Source organism: Siphateles boraxobius, unplaced genomic scaffold, assembly GCF_051911475.1.
Source record: "Siphateles boraxobius isolate OS27281-9 unplaced genomic scaffold, OSU_SipBor_1 6, whole genome shotgun sequence".
Taxonomy (NCBI): Eukaryota; Metazoa; Chordata; class Actinopteri; order Cypriniformes; family Leuciscidae; genus Siphateles; species Siphateles boraxobius.
In genome coordinates, this window is record NW_027509186.1 from 21,037,018 (window position 1) to 21,061,713 (window position 24,696).

Consider the following 24,696-nt stretch of genomic DNA (forward strand, 5'->3'; position numbering starts at 1 on the left):
GATTTAGTGTTCAATTAGACGTATTAGTTTTAATTTTCATCAGTGACTAATTAAAGCCCTTTTTCTTATATTGTTTATTAGTAATAAAATAAAAAGTCAAGTCCAAAATTGTAATGTAACAAACAAATGTAATTATAAATTCATCTCTCAGGTGATTGGCCGAATGTGTAAGATCATCGATAAGACGTGCCTGTCTCCCACCCCCACCCTTGAGCAGCACCTGATGTGGGACGACATCGCCATACTGGCCCGTTACATGCTCATGCTCTCTTTCAACAATTCTCTGGACGTGGCCGCTCATCTGCCCTACCTGTTCCACGTCGTCACCCTGCTGGTGGCCACCGGCCCGCTGTCCCTCAGAGCGTCCACGCACGGCCTCGTTATTAACATCATCCACTCGCTCTGCACCTGCTCACAGCTTAACTTCAGTGGTGAGCGATGAATCACAGAAAATGGATATTGTTAAAACGCATTAAATGTTATTAATATTCAATGTTTGTATAAAATTATCATTTGATTTTTATATTTCTTTATATTTAATAAATTACACTTGCCATCACATTAATGAATTACGTGTTAAAATATATTCAAATAAAAAGTTCATTTAAATTGTAATAATTAGTGCTGTCAATCGATTAAAAACAACTTAATTGCACTTAAAAAATGTGCTATATATTTTAAAATTGTAGTATAGTATATTTTAAATATTTGTTTAATGGCATAAGTGCTATGAATGAAGGTCTGTACAAATATCTCTATTAAAGAAAACATTTTCTCAGTTTATGGGTATGAAATGAGTAATTAAACCTGAATTAATGAACATCATTGTACATAATATCTGTACATAAAATTTTTTTCATTTGTTGTTTATTTTGTTGTTTAATTTGAAAACTCTGAAAACTTAAAGGTATAGTTCCCCCAAAAATAAAAATTCTGTCATCATTTACTTACTCTCAAGTTGTTCCAAACCTGTATGAGTTTCTTTCTTCTGTTGAGCACAAAAAAAATGTTGATAACCAGACTGATTTGTCTGATTTTTTGCTTCTGCAGAAGAGACTAAACAGGTTCTGCGTCTGAGTCTGACTGAGTTCTCCCTGCCCAAGTTCTACCTGCTGTTCGGCATCAGTAAGGTCAAATCTGCTGCGGTCATAGCCTTCCGCTCTAGCTACAGAGACCGTTCTTTTTCCCCCGGCTCCTACGAGAGAGAGACCTTTGCTCTGTCATCCCTGGAAACGGTTACAGAGGCTCTTTTGGAGATCATGGAGGTCAGTTACCCAACATTGTGAATTATAGAAGTGAGCTGTCTGACCACTTTTTTGTTTTGTTTAACTGCCGATGTCCAGCACTATGTTGATCCATTTAAAGGATATATTGTGTGATTTGTGTAAATGGATCAACACTTAATCCACAGAAATTGAGAAATAAATCCACTTTATAGAGTCATCAGTAGCAGTGTTGGTATCTGTAATACTGACCTTCATGCATAGTACTTTGTGAAAAATTGCCATTAAACAAATATTTACAAGGTGTAAAAAATAAATAATGCAATATAAAATATATAAAAAATCTTAATGAGGGGTCCAATTTAATCACAGTGTGTGATTAATTAGTTGTTTTTTATTTGATTGGCAGCGCAAATTATTATAATTTAAAATAACTTTTTATTTTAATATATTTTTTAAATGTAATGTCATTCATGTTATGGCAAACCTAATTTATTAAATATAAAGGAATATCAAAATAGTTGTATATATGGCATTTCAAACATATTTAAAATATTAATAACATTTAATGCATGTAGACTTACCATATGTATTTTATGTTTTAATGCATATTTTGACATTGAACCTCCAAATAAATGTAGAAACAACATAAATATGGTACACTAAATACTATGAATGAAGGCCAGTATCAATAGTATTGCTACTGCTGTCTATTAAATGGATTTTCTTTCTCAATTTCTGGGGATCAAAAAAGATGAAATCACTGCGTACTACCGAGACAGGATGAGTAGATCCGTGAAAATTATAATATTGTCAAGAAAAATCCATTCAAAGGGGAAAGTTATGAGTTTTATAAATACTTATCTCTTGAAGTCTTTTATGTAAATGTGATTTAAACAATAGTTGTTTTTCCCCAGGCCTGTATGAGGGACATTCCCGGATGCAAGTGGCTTGATCAGTGGACTGAATTGGCACAAAAGTACGCTGTAAACATTGCATTTCATGGGAGTTTTATAGCAATTGCAACTGAGAATCATAATGCAATCACATTAAAATAACTAAATCTGTTACGTTGACTTATAATTTACATTTTGTTTTTTTGGATAGGTTTGCATTCCAGTATAACCCATCTCTTCAGCCGCGGGCGCTGGTGGTGTTCGGTTGCATCAGTAAACGTGTGACACACGGGCAGCTCAAACAGATCATTCGTATTCTCAGTAAAGCCAGTCCTCTTCTCAGCATTGATCGGGTAAGCTCTCTTTCTCTCAACTGCTTCTTTCTCTCAAACGCCCTAATTTTAGATATGATTTTAATTTGCTTGCATTTGCTTGTTTTTGTAAAATAACAATGCTAATATATGTTGATTATAAAGTTGTCTTCTCTAATGGCTCCATTTTTTGAATAGGCCTATAGAAGTGCACAGCTGTGCATTTAGAGCTGAATAAGCATCCAATAATTTTTTTTATTTTAAGGTGGTCAACAGGATGCAGATATTGTATTTAAATGAATAGAAGTAGAATTAATATTGGCTCAAATTCAAATAAATTTTTCATAAATTGCCGATATCCATGTTATCATATAAATGCATCCTTGAGGAGCCTAACAGCCTTCTTTCAAAAAATGTAAAAATCGGACCAAAAAAAAGTAATAGTAGTGTATTTATTTATTATGAAGTCAATAAATTAAGATCCATTTACTTTTATAAAGTCTGTAAACAATGCGTTCGAAATTTTGTTTGGACAAAATTTTAATCTATTTTGAATTTTGTGGGAATTTATACAGTTTTAAACAGTTTAAAGAAATGTCAAGTTAGGTGACCTTTATTTATATAGCGCTTTTCACAATACAGATTGTTTCAAAGCAGATTTACAGTGATAAGAAATGAATGCAACAAAGATTGTTTTGGCTGTACAGCAGCTCTAGAAGGAAGTCATTGTCCAGTTTAAGCAAGTTGAGCATTGCTTAATTTCCGTTGTAAATATCATTAGTTATTAATTTCCTTGAATGTCTAATCGGTTAAGGAAAAATGACATAACAGAAAATAAACACAATTTATTAATTAACTGGATTGTATGTAATGTTCATGCTGTCACAACACATCAAACTGGTTGGACTACTTACATTTCTCTGTAACAAATGAAAATTCTGTCATTATTTGCCCTCATGTCATGTCGTTCCAAACCCATAAGAGTTTCGTTCATCTTCGGAACACAAATGAAAATATTTTTGATGAAATCTGAGAGATTTGTGTTCCTCCATTGACAGCTACGAAACTACCACTTTGGTGCTACAAAAGTTATAAGCTTGAAAGGCAATTCTTGACCTTTCCCCCAAATCTTGTTAAATACATCAAAATAGTGGGCATCTTTTGTAGTATAGTGACTATATTTTGCATGGAAATTATGTATATGCAGTGTGTGATTCAGGTCTGTGCAGAAATGCAGTGTGCTACTCTAACTGCTGTAGTGTCATTCGCTCTGACGATTTGCTGGCGTCGCGGTCCAGCGCTCTGTCTGATTAATGCTGTTCCTGCACAGGGGCTGGAGAGCTGCTTAAAGGGGCCGGATAATTACAACAGCCAAGTTCTCATCGAGGCCACCGTCATCGCACTCACCAAGCTACAGCCTCTCCTTGATCAGGTGCAGTCACGTTGTGTGCTGGATTAAATTATTAAAACATCAGCAGTTATAATAGACTAATAACACGACTGTAGCAATGTTTTAATCTACTTCTCTCAATGTGTGCATGTGTACCTGTTTAAAAATATTTTTGCAATTCCGTTTGGTGACCCAGAAATGACACACTTCGCTCATTATTAGCTTTGTGTGTGCTTGTCTAATGATCTGCAGGATTCTCCCATGCATAAAGCTCTGTTCTGGGTGGCTGTGGCTGTACTTCAGTTGGATGAAGTGAATCTGTACTCCGCCGGTACCGCCCTACTAGAGCAGAACCTTCACACACTGGACAGCCTCCGGGTGTTTAATGATAAGGTGCCCGACTGAAATCCATATTTAGACAACCACAGACTTAAAACATGTTGATATTCTTAGTATTATTATTGTTTTTCACATAAATGTGATGTTTGGTGCTCACTGCAGGGCCTAATAACATTCTGCTTTCCATCTCTGGATAAAATGGAGCTTGACCTAAGTAGGTTTAGGGTGTGGCTAGAACGTCAAGCTCCACCCATTGGCTCTGTAGCAGCCTCTCAGAAAATCAAGGTAGAATGTATTGCAGTGTTAGAATTCTAAGCAGTTATTTTCATTAAAAAAAATGTTTTCACCTCTTTATAGAGTCCTGAGGAGGTCTTTATGGAGATCCGGAAGCCACTGGAATGGCACTGTAAACAAATGGACCATTTTGTGGGACTCAACTTTGCCTCCAACTTTAACTTTGCATTAGTGGGGCATTTACTCAAAGGTATTGATTAAAAGATCACCTATCCAACTTATTTTGCTATGCGGAAGCTATTTTCTGTGAATGCATGAGATATCAGATTCATTAGCCATTAATAATAGTAATATTAATTAATAATAATTACATTATTATTATATGTAATTAACTAAAAGAATAGCAATGTGCAGTAAATGATAAAATTATATCCTCCACAAATTTGTGTGTTTACGATTACGATAATAAATTAACATAATATGAGAAATGCATATTGTTTGCAGTATCAAGCACCATAAATAGGCTGTTTTTCTACTGCTAAAATAACTGAAACTGATGGCACTGGAAGCCCCGCAGTTTAAAGTAAAAAATACGTTGGCTTGATAAGCTGAACTGGTCCTCTGTTGCAAGGGTTTCTCAGGATTGCAATAATAAAAATAATAAATCTGATTCAACATTCATATTTTATTTATTATTATTAATATTATATATCTCATTATTTGACTTAAATATCTAACTCAACTATTCTGGGCCAGTGTTTCCAGTGGATTAATAATAATAAAACATCAGGTTCAAGATCCATATTTAACTATATTAACTATTCTATGTTGATGAACTAATATGTATCAACAGACCAATTAATGTATTCTGGGGTTTTAGCGATTGATCACATCGAGTATTAGATGTTAATCAGTAAAATGTCTTCCGTCTCTCTGGCTCGTCATCTTTGTCTTTTTTTCTTGTAGGATACAGACATCCTTCTTCCACCACGGTGGCGAGGACGGTCCGTATCCTTCATACGCTCCTGGGCCTGGTGGGAAAACACCGCAGCTGTGACAAGTTTGAAGTGAACACGCAGAGTGTGGCCTATCTGGCAGGTAATTTAAAGCCAACACAACCTTAACCATTAACAACCTGTATTTTGTATTTATATTCTGATAAAAATATCTAAAGTGGAATTTTGTGTTTCAGCTTTGCTCACAGTATCTGAGGAGGTGAGGAGCCGCTGCAGTCTAAAGCACAGGAAGTCATTGCTTCTTTCAGAAGTTACCATGGAGAACTTTCCAATGGACACATACACAGTGTTCGAAACGGAACCTGAATGCAGGTGAGAACTTTTCATCAAATATTCCCGGTTTCTTTCTACTATACAAGGGCCTTTCCAACCATACTGTATTGATATTTTTTAAATTACTTAGTTTTGATGATTCTCACACTCTCTTTAGTGTCAGGCTACTGCGTGAAAACCAGCCCTGGGCTTCTCCGAAAGTGTCAGAACGCAGCCTTGCACCTCCGTATTCTGCCATGGGGCAGACCAGCCTTCGCCCACGCAAATCTATGAGCGTGGACATGGGCCAGCCATCGCAGGCCAACTCAAAGAAACTACTGGGTATGACCGGTCTGTGGCTTCATTCTTTCAAACTGGCCTTTGAACTGGCTGCAGCTTTACTTTAGCTTCATACATGTGTTTTTTTGTTTATTCTAGGCACTAGAAAGAGCTTCGATCACCTAATATCGGACTCAAAAGCCCCGAAGAGACCAGATATTGAGTCGGGCATCACCACTCCTCCAAAAATGAGACGGGTGTCTGAAAACGACTATGAGATCGGTGAGTTTTTCTGCATTTGCCAATCAAATGTGTGATGGCCTGTGCTGATATGCAAGCATGACAAATGAGAGCGATCGAATCGCTAACATCTCTTCTACGTTCCAGAAACCCAACGAATAGCCAACTCCCATTTACGCAAAGTGTCCGTGTCCGAGTCCAACGTCCTTCTGGACGAGAACGTTCTCACAGACCCGAAGATCCAGACGCTGCTCCTCACTGTACTGGTGTGTGCTCCATACCACTTTCCTTTGTACTTGATCTTGTGATTTAAATCCTCTTGCAGGTGGAATTAAATATGGAATTGTATATAGAATGTTTTTTGCATATTCTTTGTGTAGCAAAAGAAAGTTAAATATAGATGATTCATTTTCTTTTTCCAGCTATACATGAATATCAGTCACATGACCTCTTACGTCATCCGCTCTTTTTCCAGTTGACTGCCGCCATCTTGAGTACCTGCCGGGTACTGTCTACAATACTGACGGCATTTGCTAGGAAGCAGATTTTCTCTGTTTGTTTCACTTTATACAAAACCAACTTTGTTTATGTAAACCCTGTGTGTATTTGACAGTATTCGCGCAATAAGACTAGAAAAATAACTTCGTTCAGTAACCTGTTGCTGTTGTTAGACAGGCTTAGTGCGCGTGCGCTTCGGGTGTACGCGCTCAGAAAAGCGCTCGTTAGAACCGCGCATCAACACGTGAATGACTTGTTAGCACATGCAAATAATGAACTTATGTGAACTGCATTGTCCCGTTCCTTTGCGTTAACATTTGATGTGAATATACGTCGCGTTGTAGCCTATGCTGAGACGGAGGCGCCAGAACTGCAACTGATAGAATGCACTATACTAGGACATTTCTTCAAAAGCAGATGGTGGATATATCAAAAATATATATATTTTAATCCACGATCATAAATCGTGATATCGCACAGCCCTAAGATAGCGTAAACTCATTATCATCCACTCACCACAGAAAACATGAACACTGCACAGAGAGTTTGCACACACAAACCACTGTTATAACATAAAAGCAAGCAGCTGCGTGCATGGTTGGGCATGATATGATTGAAGGATTTTGACTGAATGCGCGCAAAGTGCGCTCCCTTAATAATTCCTAAAAAGCTGACATCAGTTAATCGCGATCTCACATCTCTGTTAATATCAATTAAGCTGACTGCACAATGAATCTTTCATAATATATACACTTTGTTTGTTACAATTAGAGGACTTGTCAGCATAAAGAGCTTTGAACAAAAAGTCAGTTTTGAGCATAGAGGTTTTGAGCAGTGAGGGAGTCTATCTTAAATGTTTCTGATTGGCCTTCGCGTTGAAGAAATCAACACGTATGTCTGTGATTGGCTACATCGCTCAACGCTGCAAACGTGTTTTAAAAGGAAACTCTGGCCTGTAAGTCGTTTGTATTTTGTTTTAGTTCTTGTTGCTTTTCTGCAAAAATGTATTAGTTTTTATATGTTTTATACATAGATATTTCTAGTTTGCGGCAGTCCCGCGAATCGTTTATTCTCCCTGCAACGCGCACACACACAGAGAGTGCATTGCCGCTCGCACTCGCCATCAAATCTAGTCCCGCGCCGCACTCTTTTGCATTGGGAGTGCACATCTCTAGATCAAGGGCCCGGCCCGGGGATAGTGACGGGAAATATCGGCCCGCAAGTTCAGGCTCGGCCAGAGAATAAGCTCTACTTCCTTTGCGACTGACGTATCGATCTTGCCGAATCAGGTACTCAAGATGGCGGAAGACAAGTTTTAGAATTGAGTGACGTCAGTGAGGAGACGTTGGTGACATCATCTGATATTCATGTATATGATGTTTATAATACTTTATGTACTATAGTATAGCTAAATATATGTTTTTCTTTTATTACAGGCCACACTGGTGAAATACACTACGGATGAGTTTCATCAGCGGATCCTGTACGAGTATTTGGCGGAGGCCAGTGTGGTCTTCCCCAAGGTCTTTCCTGTAGTGTGAGTGTCTGACATATTATATACCAACACATCACTCAAGATCCAACGATAAAGATATTTCACAGGATTCAGGGTTAAATGTTGACCGTGATGTTCTTCAGAGAATGGAATGCGATTGAAAGTTCTAGATTAAGAAACTTCTAGAGAATAGAAAGAAGCATGCGTTATGCAGCTCTGTTTACCTTGAGCCAAGGTGAAAACACTATTTATTTATCTATTTATTTTTTGTACAACAGGATGGAATGTTTTAATAGTATAATTTTGTGTTTAAAAAATGGGTAACACTACTGTATTAACTAACATGAACAATGAGCAAAACATTTGTTAGTGTTTATTCATCTTTGTTAACATTAGTTAATAAAAATACAGCAGTTCATGTTTGTTCATTGTTAATTCACAGTGCGTTAACTAATGTTAACAAATACAACTTGATTTTAATACTGTATTAAATGCTGTCGAAGTATTGCTCAAGCTTAGTCCATGTGAACTAATGTAGTTAACTAATGTTAACTAATGAAACCTTACTGTAAAGTGTTACCAAAAAAAAAATTATATAATTAAATATAAAATGCTATAAATTAAAACAAAATTATTTATTTATGGAAAACCTACTATTGTAAAATAAATATTTGTTTATATATTCTCTCAATTTATTTCTTCATAAATTACTTGGCCGTTACGATACTTGTACGATACATTATCGTTCAGTTTGGGGCTGGTAAGATTTTTTTTGTTTTTTAAAAGATCCTCTTATGCTCTTCAAGGCTGAAGTTTGACCTGTGTCATTTTTATCATAGTCACAACCTGCTGGACTCCAAGTTAAGCACCGTCCTGTCCATGTGCCAGGACCCCAACCTCCTGAACCCTGTCCACGGCATCATTCAAAATGTGGTCTATCATGAGGAGTCTCCCCCTCAATACCAGCCGTCCTGCTTGCAGAGTAATGCCTAGTGCCAATCTCTCCAGTCATTTATTTAATTTCAGATTTCTTAATTATCTAAAAAGGAAGTGTTTAAAGTTTAAAGGCTTTCAACTTAATGCTGTTAGGCCTCGTTTACACTGTCAGTGAAATGTGACCCAATTCTGATTTTTTGCTCATGTGACACAGATCGGATGTGTTCTATGACCGTGTAAACAGGAAAAAAATGCATGCATTCGGATATTTCGAGATCAGTTTCAGGGCTCGTTCATATGTGGAAATAAATCAGATATGTGCCAATGCGACTGTCATGTAAAGAGGCAGATCGGATTTTCTGAGGCATTAGGCTATATGTCTCCGCGGTTTAATGACGAGAGAAACCCCGCCGCGCATCCGCGAAACGTCGTGTCGTCGTAGGAGAGGAATTTGGACACCCTTACATATCAAAGGTTGGCTTGCTCATTATGCCATTGACCCACTGCTCCTCTTTAAAGCCCGCCACGACATATCAAAGGTTGGCTTGCTCATTATGCCATTGACCCACTGCTCCTCTTTAAAGCCCGCCACGATCTCATAAAAGTGCGTACCTATAGCACGAATTTTATTTCTCGTGCCATTTACGCCAAAATAGATTTTGCATGCTTATGATACGCAGTTTTAGCGTGCATAAGATACGCAGTTTATGCCGTGTAATACGCACACACTCCACACACCCCTAATCCTACGCAAGGGGTTTACAGTGCGTATCATGCACGCAAAAACTATTTTTAGCGTATAAATGGCACGAGGAATAAAATGGTATTGATACTCACTTTAATGAGATTGTGTTGTATGTTCCCACCAGTCCTGAGATCTCTCTCGCACACAATAACTGAAGCACATGCGCAGGCTGCAATGATGGCCCTTTTCATCCTCATCCACTTCAAAATCATGCTGATGTTTGGCGATCTTCGCATATATCGCAGAGCTAGCATCAAACATTGTTCATCCATCTGTGCAAAAAAAACCTTTAAGCATGCGCGATGTCTCAGATAGTATGTCAAGTGTAAACGCATGAATCGGAAATGGGTCACAATTGAAAGAACGTGTAAAAAGATGGTCAAAAAATCGGATATAGGCAACAAATCAGAATTGGGCATCAAGACCTGCAGTGTAAACGAGGCCTTAGTTATTATTGAATTGATTAATTATGCATGTACGTAATTACCAAACAAAATTAATATCGATTGACAACTCTAGTTTAGAGGGTTTTTTCATATAAAATAACGTCCTGTTTAGTGTTACTTATCTTCAGATGTCTGACTAATTCCCTTTTTTTCCCCCTTGACCCTCCATCACTCTTTTGCTCTGTCATCTGTCTCTGCTGTCATCTCTCTCTTCTCACAGGTTTCGGTTTCAACGGCCTTTGGAGGTTTGCCGGGCCATTCTCTAAGGTATGATTAACTGCTCCCATAAATGCTTTTCATTTTCAAATGGAGTGCAGTGAAGAAATTGTGTGCTGCGGTCTCTCTGCAGCTTCCTAGATTTATTGACTGAATTGGCTTTCCCAAACATTTCCCATGCCCATCCGGTGTCTCCGGCTTGTTACTCTCCCACAGTTCTACTGTGCGGTTTAAGAAGGCATAAATGACAGGGATGTATTGCTTATGTATCCCTCGCTGAAGGAAGTGTTTTCCCACTTTCATGGCTCAGCAATAATGATTTATATCCTATAGCCTTGTCGTAATGCAGGTTTTTACTTGCCCTGCCAATATTTTCACTGTAATGTTATGCAATATTTAAATTATTATATTAATTACTTTAACATTCTTTTATGTAAATTAGATTTTTTTTTTGGAACACATTTTTGTGCTGGAAAAGTATGAATTCTTTTCATTAAAGGGTCATGAAAGCCTAACTAAATTTTCTGAGATTTTAAGATTATGATTTCCATTACATGAGAGTAGATGTTAAAACTTCATGCTGATTTATACTCGGCTTTCGCCAAGATAAGCACCAACTAAGACGTAGCTTTACAGTAACCTATACTTCTCCATCCATTTACGCTTCTTTCCAAATAGTGATGTGAATCTCCTTCTGTCTGGTGTTAATATTCAACGGCTGCAACCACAGTGCGGTCCCCTCATGACAACCGTCTGGATTGAGCAGAGTAGGGGACATCTTTAGGGTCTTCAAGTGGGCACCTTCCGTCCTCAGTGTTTAGTCGAATAGCCCACGACACCTCAAGAGGGCTTGACAGTGACTCTGGCGTCCCAGAGTCACCCCCCTCCGTCCCCCACTCAACTCAGCCCAGCTTACTGACCTTTACATCTCTCCTGCTGCTGAGGCTGCTCCTTTGACCTAACCACAATCTCTCACAAACCTCTCCACAACCCGACCATACGCGCCTACCCGTTTGACTAAGGCTGTCGAACCCCACTGCGGACGTTAAAGCGGTCAGTGGCAACGGTTCCGTATGGCATACTACCGCAAAACACAATATCTGTCCAAACACCAATCCTCATTCACGCAAAATACACAGGAACGTAATAACTGTAATTACTATGCAAACTATACAGATAAACCAAAAGACTCATCAAATTTAAGAATTTCTCGAAACCGTAGCATGGCGACCTGTACACAGCCAGCCAGAATCTTTCCGTCTCAAACACAGCCAGTTGCTGCTCCTTTCTGCTGTTTCAGATAAGTTCTTTACTGTGCGACGTCACTCTTGGCCACTGAATCCGACGTCTCTGAGGAACCGGGTTGTGGAGTGTGCCACAAATCCTCGACAACCCACTTCCACTGGATAAACCCGGACTCTCCATCCTCGCTGTTCTGCTTCAGTGGCCAGCTGAGCATACCGCAGTTTCTTCCTCTCATATGCCTCATCTACAGCATCCTCCCATGGCACTGTTAACTCTATCAGTTGAAGGCAGCGTGGAACTCCCAACCATTTCCTGATATATGAACTTATTAACGCTTCCAGCTTATCCACTGTTGTCAAAGAAACCTCGTACACAGTCAGTGGCCACAGCAACCTCGGCAGTAGACCAAACTGAAAGCACCAGAGTTTTAGTTTCCCTGGTAAAGCGCAGCTGTTTATGCTCTTCAACCCTTCCACTGCTTGTCGTTTAACTTCTCCCACTCGAACTGTGTCCTTTAGATCCCCATCGTACCATCTCCCAAGACTCTTCACAGGCTTCTCAGAAACTGTTGGTATTGCCTCACCATTAATGAAGAATGTTTTATCTACCACCTTGCCTTTAATTATCGAGATGCGCCTTGATTTAGAGGGCTTAAATTGCATTCGTGCCCATTCAATGTTATCGGTTAACTTGCCCAATAACCGATTAGTGCAGGCTACTTTTGTAGTCATGGTTGTCATGTCATCCATGTATGCTCTGATTGGTGGTAGTCGCATCCCAGAAGCCAAGCGCTCTCCTCCTACTACCCATTTTGATGCCCTAAAGATTACTTCCATTGCCATGGTAAAAGCCAGTGGAGAAATTGTGTATCCTGCCATTATTCCAACCTCTAAGCATTGCCATGTAGTGCTGAATTCTGGAGTTGAGAAACAGAGGTATGCGTGTTGAACATCATTGAAGACAATGTTATTTGCTATTTTCGACTTTCGGGTTTACAATCTACACCGTGTCCACATCACAGGTTGTGACGTGGCGGTGCACTATAGTACTTCGATGATGCGTCTGTCTCGCATAATTATTCATAAGACTTGAGTTTTCTTATCCTATGAGAAAAGGCACTGTTTCTTAATTATTCATGACACCATGTTCATGATACCATGCATTTCAACCAGTTCACACGCTTACATGATACACCTTGTATTTCTCACGCTGAGGAGTAAGGGATAACTTGTCCCGTTATACAATTAATGGACGAGACGCAGGCAAACGGAGGGAAGTTCTCTGCCGAGTTATGCAGAGTTAAATGCCAGCTACAAGCCAATCAGAAATTAGTTGTTTCTGGGTAAATTATGTGTTCCTGCTGCAAGCTCGTTTGTTACTAGGCAACACGCACACACACAGAGTGGAAGTTGGAAGAGCAAGATCTCATGAATGCGGTTTGCAGTAGGAACCCCTTCATTTTTTTTTAGCATTTTGATTTTACGATTCCTGGATGAAATCTCTTGACTGTGATCAAAGACAGTGAGAGCTGATGTTGAGGAATATAGCCAAATTCGTGCTTAATTATTTTTGATGCGGTCAAAAACTCTCCAACTGCTTTTAAAGGGGTCATCGAATGCAAAATTCACTTTTATTTGGTGTTTGCATATAAATGTGTCTTTGCAGTGTGTGGACACAACCACCATACAATTAAAAAAATCCATTTACTTTTTTTAATCCTCAAAAAGAAGGTGAGCAGTTGCTCATTATCATTTAAAGAGACATGCACCGAAACAGGTCACTGTGAACATTTGAGGAGGTAAAAAGGGTGTTGTTTTACACAACCATTGAGGAATTTTAACCCAAGTATGTTGCCAACTTTACACAAAGACCCCAAAGAATCATACCAACTTGTGGAAAAAGGGCATCAGATGACCCCTTTAAAGGTGACCGGTTTGAGCAGATTTGGAAGGCTGTCTTCAATTGCCAAAATGGTTTTAGTTCTTCCCCACTCGCATGCAGATGCAGAGACAGTGTTCTCCATAGAGAGATGCAGAGATAGTGAACAGTTTGGCTCTAGATGGAACGCTATCATCCATCATGACTGAAAATGTCTGGCCTTGAGCCAAGGCCAGACCCCCTACCCCGGGCATCAAAATGTGCAACAAACACTTACAACACAAAACAGCATTCATGAGGTAAATGTACACACACAATTGAAGCGAATTTGGTGGGGCCGAGGGGTCGCTGCTGCAAATATTTGGGTGGCGGCTCCTCCCCTAACAGATCTCACTCCAAACTTTTGATAAAACTTGAGAGCCCTGGGGTGTGTTCGTTGCACAGTTTTCCTCGCGATGCTGCCAGGGCTTGACTACGGTCGTTTGGTTGGCTATCATACCGACACATCGAAACTGTTTGTAGCAAGCATCTTTCTCGAGATGCTCGAGATGTGTATTGTCATTTAAAAACCTTTATAATGATAGTGATAGCTGATCTATAATGCGAGACGGGCGCCGCAGTTCGGAGAATCGGATCTGTTGGATTTACAACACGTTAATACATCCACTTCTGCCAAAATACATGAAAGTAAGTGACCGGTGAAGTTGGAGAAGAATTAGAGTAAACTTTATTGTTACTTACGCAATGTGTATCTAATATGAATAAAACACGTCGTCAATTTATATTTGAAAGGATTGTTATTGCTGCTTCCATAGACATCAGTGTGTATTTTTACAAACAATAAATTTATTGTTTTGCTAGTACTTGTGTATTTAAATGTCTGAACCCTAAAAGAAAGAGTATTTGGCTGAAAACACTGAATAGTTGTTATATGTAAAGCGCTGAGCACGTCCGTTTTTGGCTCAGCGCCAGTCAAAGTGCAAAAGCACATTTGATTTTAGCAGCTGATCACGTGATGCACTGGACGTTCTAATCACACCCATGTGAACGCAGCGTCAAGAGTTAATCTAATATGTGTAAAAGGGCATTCAGTTACTTTTAAAAGAACAAACAGATGGTTAGTGAATTATTTTTTTTGGACTTTTAAAATAAAAATCTTGTGTTTCCTCACGTTTTTTTACCCCTGATTTTGAGTGAGAGTCGGCATGGGCCACTGACAGATGAAAGTTGCTCGCCCCCCTCTTCCTCTCCTTCCCTGTCACACTCATTCCTCTCCCTTCTTCTCACAGCCATCCACGCCCATTTAAGTAGCATTTTTCAAAAAGATTGTGAGGTAGACTTGAGCTGAAAGAGGGGGGTTTCACGACCCTTTACATTTTTTTTTTTGTTCTAGCCCTGTCAGACAGTAGTTTATTTTTACTTGCCATGCCAATATTTTCACTAACGTCATATAATATTTATTATTTTAATTATTTTTGTTTATAAATTAAGTATTTTTATTAGTTAAAGGGATAGTTCACCCAAAAATTTAAATTCTGTCAGTAATTACTCAACCTCATGTTGTTCCAACCCCATAAGACTTTCGTTCATCTTAGCATTGTACGTCACATGCATCACACACATGACCAGCGTCGGCCAATAGTGAGCCTACGTGTGACGTACAACCATAGACAGTATAAGAAGTGGACAGAGCCATCTCATTGGAACTCAGTTGAGACAGTTGAAGCCCATTTTTAGCGATTTTTTTTTTAGCACTTCCGTTCCTGACGCGCAGACTCAAACCGACTCAAACTAAGCTTGATGACGTGAGCAACCTGACTGACAGACGTAAATCTTCTAGTAGCTGTGCGTGAAAATTGCCAACGTTAATCACTTCATATGTATTCACTTGCCACATACCGAATTATTTCCAATTCCCCAAAAACATTGTTGAAATATTTTGTCCCGTTGCTTTTATGGACTCATTATCTATGGGCTTCTCCCTTGACGGGACGTCCCCCCGATTGCCTGCGAGCTTCTCCACCTGTCTATACGGTAATGTATCTATTGTGCGACAAAAAGTCGCGTGGTTATGACGCAGTCGTTAGCCTGTTTTTAACAAAAACGGCTTCTACGGGGCCATAACGTAAGATACAAAGTAATGGAGCCTTTTATACATTGTCGTGTTTATTTAGAAATATATAATGGACAAATGAAGTCTTTGGACGCCTCAGATGTAAAGTTATTCGCTGTCAAAGTGACGCCAAAATGAATGGGAGTCAATGGAATGCTAACAGCAGGTGAAGTTCTGCTACAATGGCGGCTCCCGCGAGGCTTCAACTTCCGGCTGATGGATTACCCCCTTGCGTACAACACAGAAGCACTACACTGTTAAACTATGTGAACTGACTCGAGGCCCACAGAGAAGGAATTGAATAGTTGAAATAAAGTCATTATTTTTGTTTGTTTTTGTGCAGAAAAAGTATTCTCGTCGCTTTATAAACTTAAGATTGAGTCACTGTAGTCACTTGGACTATTTTAACAATGTCTTTAATAACTTTTCGGGGCTGGCAAGTGTCAATCCCTTAGAAGCCTATGGACTAGTATGGATTGATCCTGCTCTCAGATTTAATCAAATATCTTAATTCGTGTTCCGAAGATGAACGAAAGTCTTACGGGGTTGGAACAACATGAGGGTGAGTAAATACTGACAGAATTTTCATTTTTGGGTGAACTATCCCTTTAAGTCTATTTTAAGTCTTTTTTAATTGCATGATCATTATCATTATTTGTTATAGCTTTATTTGCCCTGCCAATATTTTAACTGACTTCACCACAAAACTTATACAGAAATTATTCTATGTTATTAATATTATTTGTTATAAATTTCTAGCAGCATATTTTGATGTACTAGAAATATAGATTAATTTTTTATTAAATTTAAGTTTTCTATACCAAAAATGTGGTTTTTAATATGCTGTCATACCTGGAATTATGCAACTAAGACTTTGCTTGACAGCTATAATTTCATAAATGCACTTTTGCTTGAAAATAATGTAATGCATTGCAGAAAATAAAACAGGTCAACACAGTAAGACTGATGTTGGAACCTGATTGTTGGAATGTATGAACATAAGCACTGACCCAAAAGTGCAAGTTACTTCCGTCAACTGGCCTAAAAATATCCCACACTGGCCCTGACATCCTTATTGTTGAACCCTTACCGTAAAATTTCTTGAATGTTGTTGACCCCCAATAAGGGGCTGAATCATTACTGCTTGTTTCTGCCACAGGGTTCCTAATGATCTCGGTTGTTCCAGTCGTTGCAGTTTGCCGCTATTACTCAAATTTATTGTGAACTATACCATTATGTTTCTGAGTAATCAAACGTATGATTAGTGATGAAATGGGTGAAAAATGTCCCTTAGATTTACATGTGCCATATCTAAGGACCAGGACTTGACATTCACTTTTTTGATCACCAGCCACTGTGGCTAGTGGTTTTCCGTTACTAGCTTACTAGCCACTCAGTGTTTTCACTGGCCACAATTTTGACATCAATATCATGGGGGAAAACAGCCATACAGATATATTTAATATCTCATAATTTGGCAACAGGTATATTAGGCTGCTGTCACTTTAAGACCTGACACATGGATCCATTATGCTGTTAAACATGCATGTTTACGTTCACTTAAAACTTAACTAGAAGACTGGCCAAGACAGGATTTTCTCATCATTTTGTGTGTATTTTTTACTAAGCATAAAATGAAAGCAGCGAAAAGGAACTCAATTTAGTACCGAGAACTGGCTTTATGAGCGTGGACTTTGGATGCGAGCACAAAATTTGTGGGAATGAGAATGTGGGAAAAATTATGCGCAATATACGCAGTCCCACGCCAAAATTCAAGCCCTGTTACAGCAACAATATTCATCCGGAGCAAATGAAACGAGTGAGTGAGGGGAGGCGGGTTTGTGTGTCAGCTCACTGTCGGAGAGATGATAGGGCGAGAAAGCTCAGCTGGTATTGTGTATCTATTCTGTGGAAAATGAGTATTGGAAGCGTTTCAGATATTCAGTATCGAAATGTATCAAAATAGTTGATATTTTCGACAAGATAAATTGAACTTAGTTTATTATTTCAGGTGCCTTTTTAAGGCATAGTAGGAGTGGCCTGTTACACGCCATTGCTGAAATCCACCCGCATTTGGCGGGTGTTAATGTCAAGCCCTGCTTAGTACCAAATATGATAATGCTAAATGATTATTAATCAAACACCTGCTTTTACTCTCCAACAGCAAACCCAAATTCCAGACTATGCCGAGCTCGTGGTTAAATTCCTAGATGCTTTGATTGACACCTATCTTCCTGGCATTGAGGAAGAAGGAGGGGAGGAGTCACTGCGCACGCCCACCTCTCCGTATCCGCCCACCGTCCAAAGTCAGCTCAGCATCACGGCCAACCTCAACCTGTCCAACTCCATGACGTCCCTCGCCACCTCACAGCACTCACCAGGTCAGTGCTCACTTCCTGCATTGCACGCACACTCATTCGCTAATACACACACGTAGATTAGCCAGTGGTTGCTCACTTACCTTCACACATCGTGTGTTACTCACACCTGCTCACATTAACGTGATTAGTGAGGCTTAAGTAACGCTAACGCGCTAACACATTTAATGTCACTGCAACATTCCCTAGCATTAAAAAATAACACCGTAACAGCTGTCACGCTGCTGTTTGCGATCGCAGTGGTCAGCGCTTTTCTGTCTTTCATATCTAAAAGCATCGCCAGTTGACAGTTTCTCTGGTTTCGCTAGATGTGCAAGACTAGACCGTGCAGGGCTTTGACAGTGGTTGTGTGTGCATTTGACACCTTTGCTTTGCGTTTGTATCTTCATTAACCTCACTGCATTCTGTCTCTTTTTCATTGGGAATGTGCTGTCGGTTCAGAGGGCCCTATAGTTTATAGACGGTCCCCAACTCTCTCCCATCCACGAACCACAGAGGAGGTGCCACCGAAAACAGCTGGTACAAACCTAAACTATAGAGCTGTGTTGGGCAATTAATGTCCAGTTCTATAGTTTGCGAACTGTGGTAACTTATTTAAGTGCCTATTTCTTGTCTTTACTTTTTTTTTAGTGGTGGCAGTCTGATACTATTCAGGTTAAATCGGCCGTTAAAGAGTATATATTCATACTGGAGAGGTATTTCTATATGCACATATATGTAACAGTAGTCATTAGATGATCCAGCAAGCACTTAAGTGAATGTCTAAATCACATTCCTTCACACTAATTTCTCCTTTTGATATCAATTTAATCTGCATTTTGAGCTAATATCAACTGCTGCTTAGCTTCACTGTTCAGCCGTAAAATGTAGTCGTATATATATATATATATATATCTGTAAGCTGCCATTTTTTTTATTTTGATTTCCTGTCTCTTCCATTCATCTGTCCTTCCTCTCCTCTTTTGAGTTGTGAATGTGTCACTCATGTCTTTTTTTTTTTCTTTTCTACTCTCTCTGTGTGAAGCCTGTCTGCCTTGCTCTAAGTCGGCTGTATTCCCACCTCACCTCGTCCTCCCAGGTACTCATCGACCTCCGCTGTGTGAAAAAAGCAGTTGCCATTCGTTGAGTGTTTGAATTGTAAAACTGCTGCTGGAGTCAGTAGTAGATGCTACTGTCAGATCAAAGCAAGAGGGGCTACTTTAACAGGAACTGTGAAGAGAGATCACAAGGGCCTGGTATTAAACAAACACTCACATACACAGCTGAGGACAGAACATTTGCCGTTTTAAAGTCATCGTTAAAGGCTTTTCACACTTGAAATTGTTAGGCCAGTGTACCATTTTTAACCCTTAGTTAGTGCTTGGTTACTTTAAAAAAAAGAATTATAATTAATATATGTTTAAAAAATTTTTTTAAATGTATCATTCTTATTTTATATTCTACATATGAATACACTGCTTGGCCAGAAAAAGTCGCTGTTTGGATTTAAATGGGCAAATGCTTAAGAGTCTATGATTGGATCATTATTGCAGTGATTGTTTCTAGCATGTTATATTTTTTGCAACAGTTCCTCTAACCCTAATTGATGGAGTCAATTTGTCATTACGGCCCCGTTCACACCGCAAGTCCTAATGCTCAATTCTGATTTTTTGCTCAGATCCGATTTTTTGATTGGCTGTTCACATTACCTTTTAAAATGTGACCTATATCTGATTGCAGTGTGAACTGTTTGAGGTTTCAAACTAACCGGCATGCGCAAAAGAACAATAACATCAGACGCAGCACGCGATGGAATTAAGTTCGGGAGGTTATGGAGGAAGTAAGCATATTCGCATTTATTTCATAATGTTTGTGTAATGGAAACTTTTGCGGGTTAATGGTTGCAAATTCACTACAGAGATCTGTGTGGATGCGTAGACGAAGCCAGGAGTGGTGGGAATATGACGTGAATAGTTTCACTGAGACGCTGTTCTCCTGTGTCCCCGTTCTTCCATTTCGTGTGCAATTTTTTCAAAAACGGAGCGGTTACGGTAGGTCCTTCTAGCTTGAATTGAAGTATCTCCCCATATACTACTTAGATATAACACCTCGCTCTCATTGAATTGCTTCATCGCTGTTCTCCATATCTAGTCAAGTTTTTAATGTTAGGCTACTGTCTGTGTCTGTTGTGTCTAGGGCTTCGCCGGCGCATAATTGTGACAAATGTCGACGTAGATTGACGTAAAAGTCGCATCAAATCCGCCTTGATTGTTCACACTGCGGCCGCATTGAAAAAAATCAGATCTGGGTCTGATTCAGGACCACATATGTATTTGGTCTAAATCTGATTTGAAAAAATCAGATCTGGGCTAGGTTTGAGTGTTCACACTACCTCTGAAGAAGTCTGACCTGGTCACTTGACCCCAAAAAAATCCGATTTGGGCCACTTTTGCCTGCAGTGTGAACGGGGCCTACAAGATCTTGACCAAAAATTGATGCACAAATAACATAACATCACAATATTTAGGATGTCCACTTCATAAATTGTATGAAAATTATGGAAATATATGGTTCAGATCACTCAAACCATTTATGGAGGCGCCCTTATATGGTCAGTAATGGAGCTTGGTTGTCATCTAGTGGAAACGTTTGGTACTGCGCCCGAACAAATTTTTATGAAAGCTCATTTTTCGAGACAACCTAAAATTAAAGATTTTCTTGATTTTAGAGTAAAACATGTCTTGTAAAATATATATTTTTTTATATAAGATCTCTTTCTTTTTCACTTTCATAATTTATTTCACTTCTACAATAATCTGCCAATAAATTTAGGACTATATTCCGAATTCTTGAATTACAACCATTTGGATGACAAATAAGGGGTTAAGAAATGAAAAGCTGCACACTCCATCAATTAGGGTTAGAAGAATTGTTGCCAAACATATAACTTGCTAGAAACATAGTAATCACTGCAATAATGATCCAATCATATCCTTAAGAATTTGATATTTAAGGCAGTTTATGGTTTGCTGTCTATTACAGAACCGCTTGGTTTCTTTATATACTTTTGGCACCACAATTCAGATTTAGCACCGAGCAAGTCACCATAACCCAAGGTTAAAAGCTCTGTTAACAACCTTTAAGGTGTGAAATGTTAAAGACATTTACCCAGTTTTAAACAGTGTGAAAGCCTTTTATAGTTTATTTTATTGTATTATAGTTGGGGAATTTTAACCTATTAGAATAGTAATGCTGATATTGACCTTCTAATAATGTACACAAGAACAACAGGCACATTTTAAAAGCACACTTATGTCTCACACTTGTATCATGAACGCTCACACACAATCCCTACATGAGACTTTCTCCTCAGTGTGATAATGTTGTGCACTGAGACACCTACTGATCAGTATGTGCATTTACAGCCAGACTGTAAAATCTGACGCTTTAGTTATTGTTTTAAAATATTTAATTTACATTTGATGCATTAAGATTAAAATGAAAAAATGATTGTGAAGGTAATTGATTCAATTTGAGGTTTTAGATAGGCTACCGGTTGCGATTTAGTAATGCTACATAACATCTCTCTCCTGCAGGCATCGACAAGGAGAACGTTGAGATTTCTCCCACCTCGAGTCTCTCCACCAGTGGGCGAATGCGACACGGGTCAGCCAGCCAGGTACAGAAGCAGCGCAGTGCAGGCAGCTTCAAACGGCCAAGCATCAAAAAGATCGTCTGAGAAGATTTGAAGCATTTCTACCTACTCCGCAGCCAGCCTTCTTCTCCACGAATCCTTTTCGCTTTCCCTCGTCCAGTTTAACAAGGTTCTTGCATTGAAGAACCGCTTGAGTGTTTGTTGTTGTTTTTTTATACCAGTTGAAGCTTGTCACATACTTGCCTAAATGAACTTGGTTCGGAGGATGCACTGAACTCTCCGTGTTGCACTCAACATCAAAAATGTCTTGGGACTGACCACATTGAAATGCTAAATTGAGGCGTCCACTCTTCGTTTTGCACAAACCTGAGATCATGTCCTCATCGATGTCTGAAAGAAACGCATACATGAGAAACTGATCTGATTAACCACTACAGCAAACAGTTGACCAACCGTGTGGAGACTCGCAGGCTCATTATCTTGGCTTGACATTCGGCCCTTTTCCATTTAGTCCCGGACCCGCCATGAGATGGACATGCGGCCTGACTTGTCCTGATATCCACAGGCTTGAAATCTGGATCGTGATCCAGGTGTATACACAGAAAGATTATATGTGTACTATACTATGGACGATAATAACGATCACATATTTTGGGTTCTTATTTTATCCATTGTGTGCCTTTGTCAGGGTTTTCAGCTGTGTATAGTTTGTAAAATAGGCAAGACCTTGCTAAGGAAGGGAAAACAGGTACTAATTATGAAAACATGTCGCGGCTTTAACATTTACCATATTGTTCATATGTCACTACGGTGTAAACAGTACCATGTGACCATGAAATATGAGAATATCATATTGCGGCATCTAAATATTTATTCTGTAAATGTAGATAATCCTTTCTGAGATCACATGAAGGTTTACGTTGCGATCGTTATATCATCAGTTGTCGAAAACGATTCTAGCAGAGCAACAGATGTGTATGTATCCGTATGTAGTATTTTTCCCAAAATGGACAAATCAAACACGACAAATTGGCATTAATAATCATCGTCTCACTGTGGTGCAATATGTTCTTTTTTTTTTTATTGGTTGAACACTATGTGTGTACAAATTGCACATGATTTAAGTGTGTGATCAGGAAACATCCGTGCACACTTTTACCTTCCCCTGTTCCCGTCTCACTGACAGCTCACATACGGCACAGAAATCCCAATCCCACCACATGCTGACATAGTAACATTGCACCAAAGACTAGTTTGCAATATTGTGAGGAGAAACTGTTGTGAACTCCATTTTGTACGTTTTTACGTCTGTCTTGTCTATGTTGTATGCCTTAAAATAATGATTTCTTCCATACAATTCTCACTAGCTTTGTAACGATATTTGTTTTTGGCATTTAATTTAATCAATTTCTCACTTGGCACCTAACCAGTGAATTGCAAAGTTAAACAATTGTGCCATTTGAGTTTGAATTAAGAAGCAGTTTGCAGGGCCTCACAATTTATGTAACATGGCCGTTAAAATTGAAGTGGCCGATTTTTGTGTGCAATATTTGTTTTCTGCATTTTTCAGGCATTATTATGTCGATCTGTAAATCTACAAGGAGGAAACGGTAGTGTACCTAGTGACTAACTCAAAGTACATGTGTTTGCTCTTTGAAATGCTTATTAAAGGGAAACTTGTATTACTAAAGAAGGGTACCTGCCAAACGTTTGAGGACAATGTATTTATGCATAATTTTAATTTGATGTTTTTGAAAAGATTGTTTTGGAATACATGAGTACCAGATGATTCACACTTAAAACTGGGACCAAATCAATGTCATTTTTTCAATTTTATTTGTAGATTTATTTTTACTTTTTTGTTTGTTTTACAGCTGTACTCCTGCAGATCCCAAAATTTGCATTCATCCTGACTTTTGGTTATTTTAGGGCACTAAGTAGATTTCAGATCAGTGTTTTGTTATGATCAAAAATGAAACTTGAAATGTTTATTCCTGTTGTAATGGTGAATTTCCCATCAATCCATGTCAAATTTACACTTTTCTTTTTTATGCAAATTGAGAATATGAAGGAACATAAATTACCCAATTGACTGTTCAAAGTGTAAGATTTGCCTTTTTTTGCATCCATTACTCTGAATAACAAGAATATAACTCCTTTCTCTTGAATCTTAAATGTTGCATTGCTACTACCAATCTAAAACTGACCTAATCTGATACTTCAATAATGAAGGCACAGTCTTGACTGCCATGGCAGCGGTTCGACACACGGCATGCCCCTAAGCCTTTTAAATTGCATATGTAATTAAACTCATCATAAACAGACTTAAAAAGTGTTTTATTTTATATAATTCATGATGTGTGTTTGATGCATTTGCCAGATTTTTAATTGCATTGGTCATCTGTAAACAATGTATCTGTCACCTGTAAATATGTTTGTGTAAAATTGGAAGGTATATAAATACAAGTGTAAATATATGTGATATTGTATTACTTGCTTTTTTGTAAAGCGGTTAGTTGCTGTACATGTATAACATGGCAATTGAATTATACCAGTGTTCGTAATAAAAGTTTCCCTCAACCCTGTTACTGTGCTGTTCAATGTGAAATCTTAGTAAAAAAATTACATGCCAAAAATATATACCTGCATCAGATTTGTATCGTATTGGAAACCTGAGATCTGTGTGATCACCAAATTTTTTGGTGGTTTTGTATTGAAAAATGTATTAAATCTTAACTATAACCTCACTTTTTGGGCAATGTAATGAAATCTAAATGCAGAAAATACTCTGTGGCTTAAACTCATTAACTCCATCTGAAATTATTACAGTTCTACAATCTCTATCTCTTATTTCTAACGCTAAAGGAGCTAACGGTTTGGTTTTGTAATATATATATTCTAAATATATGGAAAAACAAAAGTATAACACAAC

The 24,696-nt window shown here is 38.6% G+C and overlaps 1 protein-coding gene across 3 annotated transcripts in view; it reads left to right on the plus strand.

The window, feature by feature from the left end:
* Positions 1–24,349, plus strand: part of nf1a (neurofibromin 1a) — a 100,229-nt gene extending 75,880 nt beyond the window's left edge. For 2 of the 3 annotated variants that reach the window (XM_077208125.1, XM_077208126.1), the window contains 19 exons: positions 152–431; positions 1,051–1,265; positions 2,141–2,202; positions 2,331–2,472; positions 3,761–3,862; positions 4,073–4,213; positions 4,517–4,643; positions 5,360–5,491; positions 5,586–5,721; positions 5,840–6,003; positions 6,100–6,222; positions 6,328–6,446; positions 8,115–8,215; positions 9,013–9,155; positions 10,521–10,567; positions 17,917–18,133; positions 18,572–18,649; positions 19,155–19,208; positions 21,706–24,349. In XM_077208125.1, coding sequence (XP_077064240.1) covers positions 152–431; positions 1,051–1,265; positions 2,141–2,202; positions 2,331–2,472; positions 3,761–3,862; positions 4,073–4,213; positions 4,517–4,643; positions 5,360–5,491; positions 5,586–5,721; positions 5,840–6,003; positions 6,100–6,222; positions 6,328–6,446; positions 8,115–8,215; positions 9,013–9,155; positions 10,521–10,567; positions 17,917–18,133; positions 18,572–18,649; positions 19,155–19,208; positions 21,706–21,848 — 2,526 coding nt within the window. In that variant the 3' untranslated portion in view covers positions 21,849–24,349. The remainder of the gene's footprint in view (positions 1–151; positions 432–1,050; positions 1,266–2,140; positions 2,203–2,330; positions 2,473–3,760; positions 3,863–4,072; positions 4,214–4,516; positions 4,644–5,359; positions 5,492–5,585; positions 5,722–5,839; positions 6,004–6,099; positions 6,223–6,327; positions 6,447–8,114; positions 8,216–9,012; positions 9,156–10,520; positions 10,568–17,916; positions 18,134–18,571; positions 18,650–19,154; positions 19,209–21,705) is intronic. The other variant, XM_077208127.1, reaches the window with a different exon arrangement.
* The last annotated feature ends 347 nt before the right edge of the window (positions 24,350–24,696 follow it).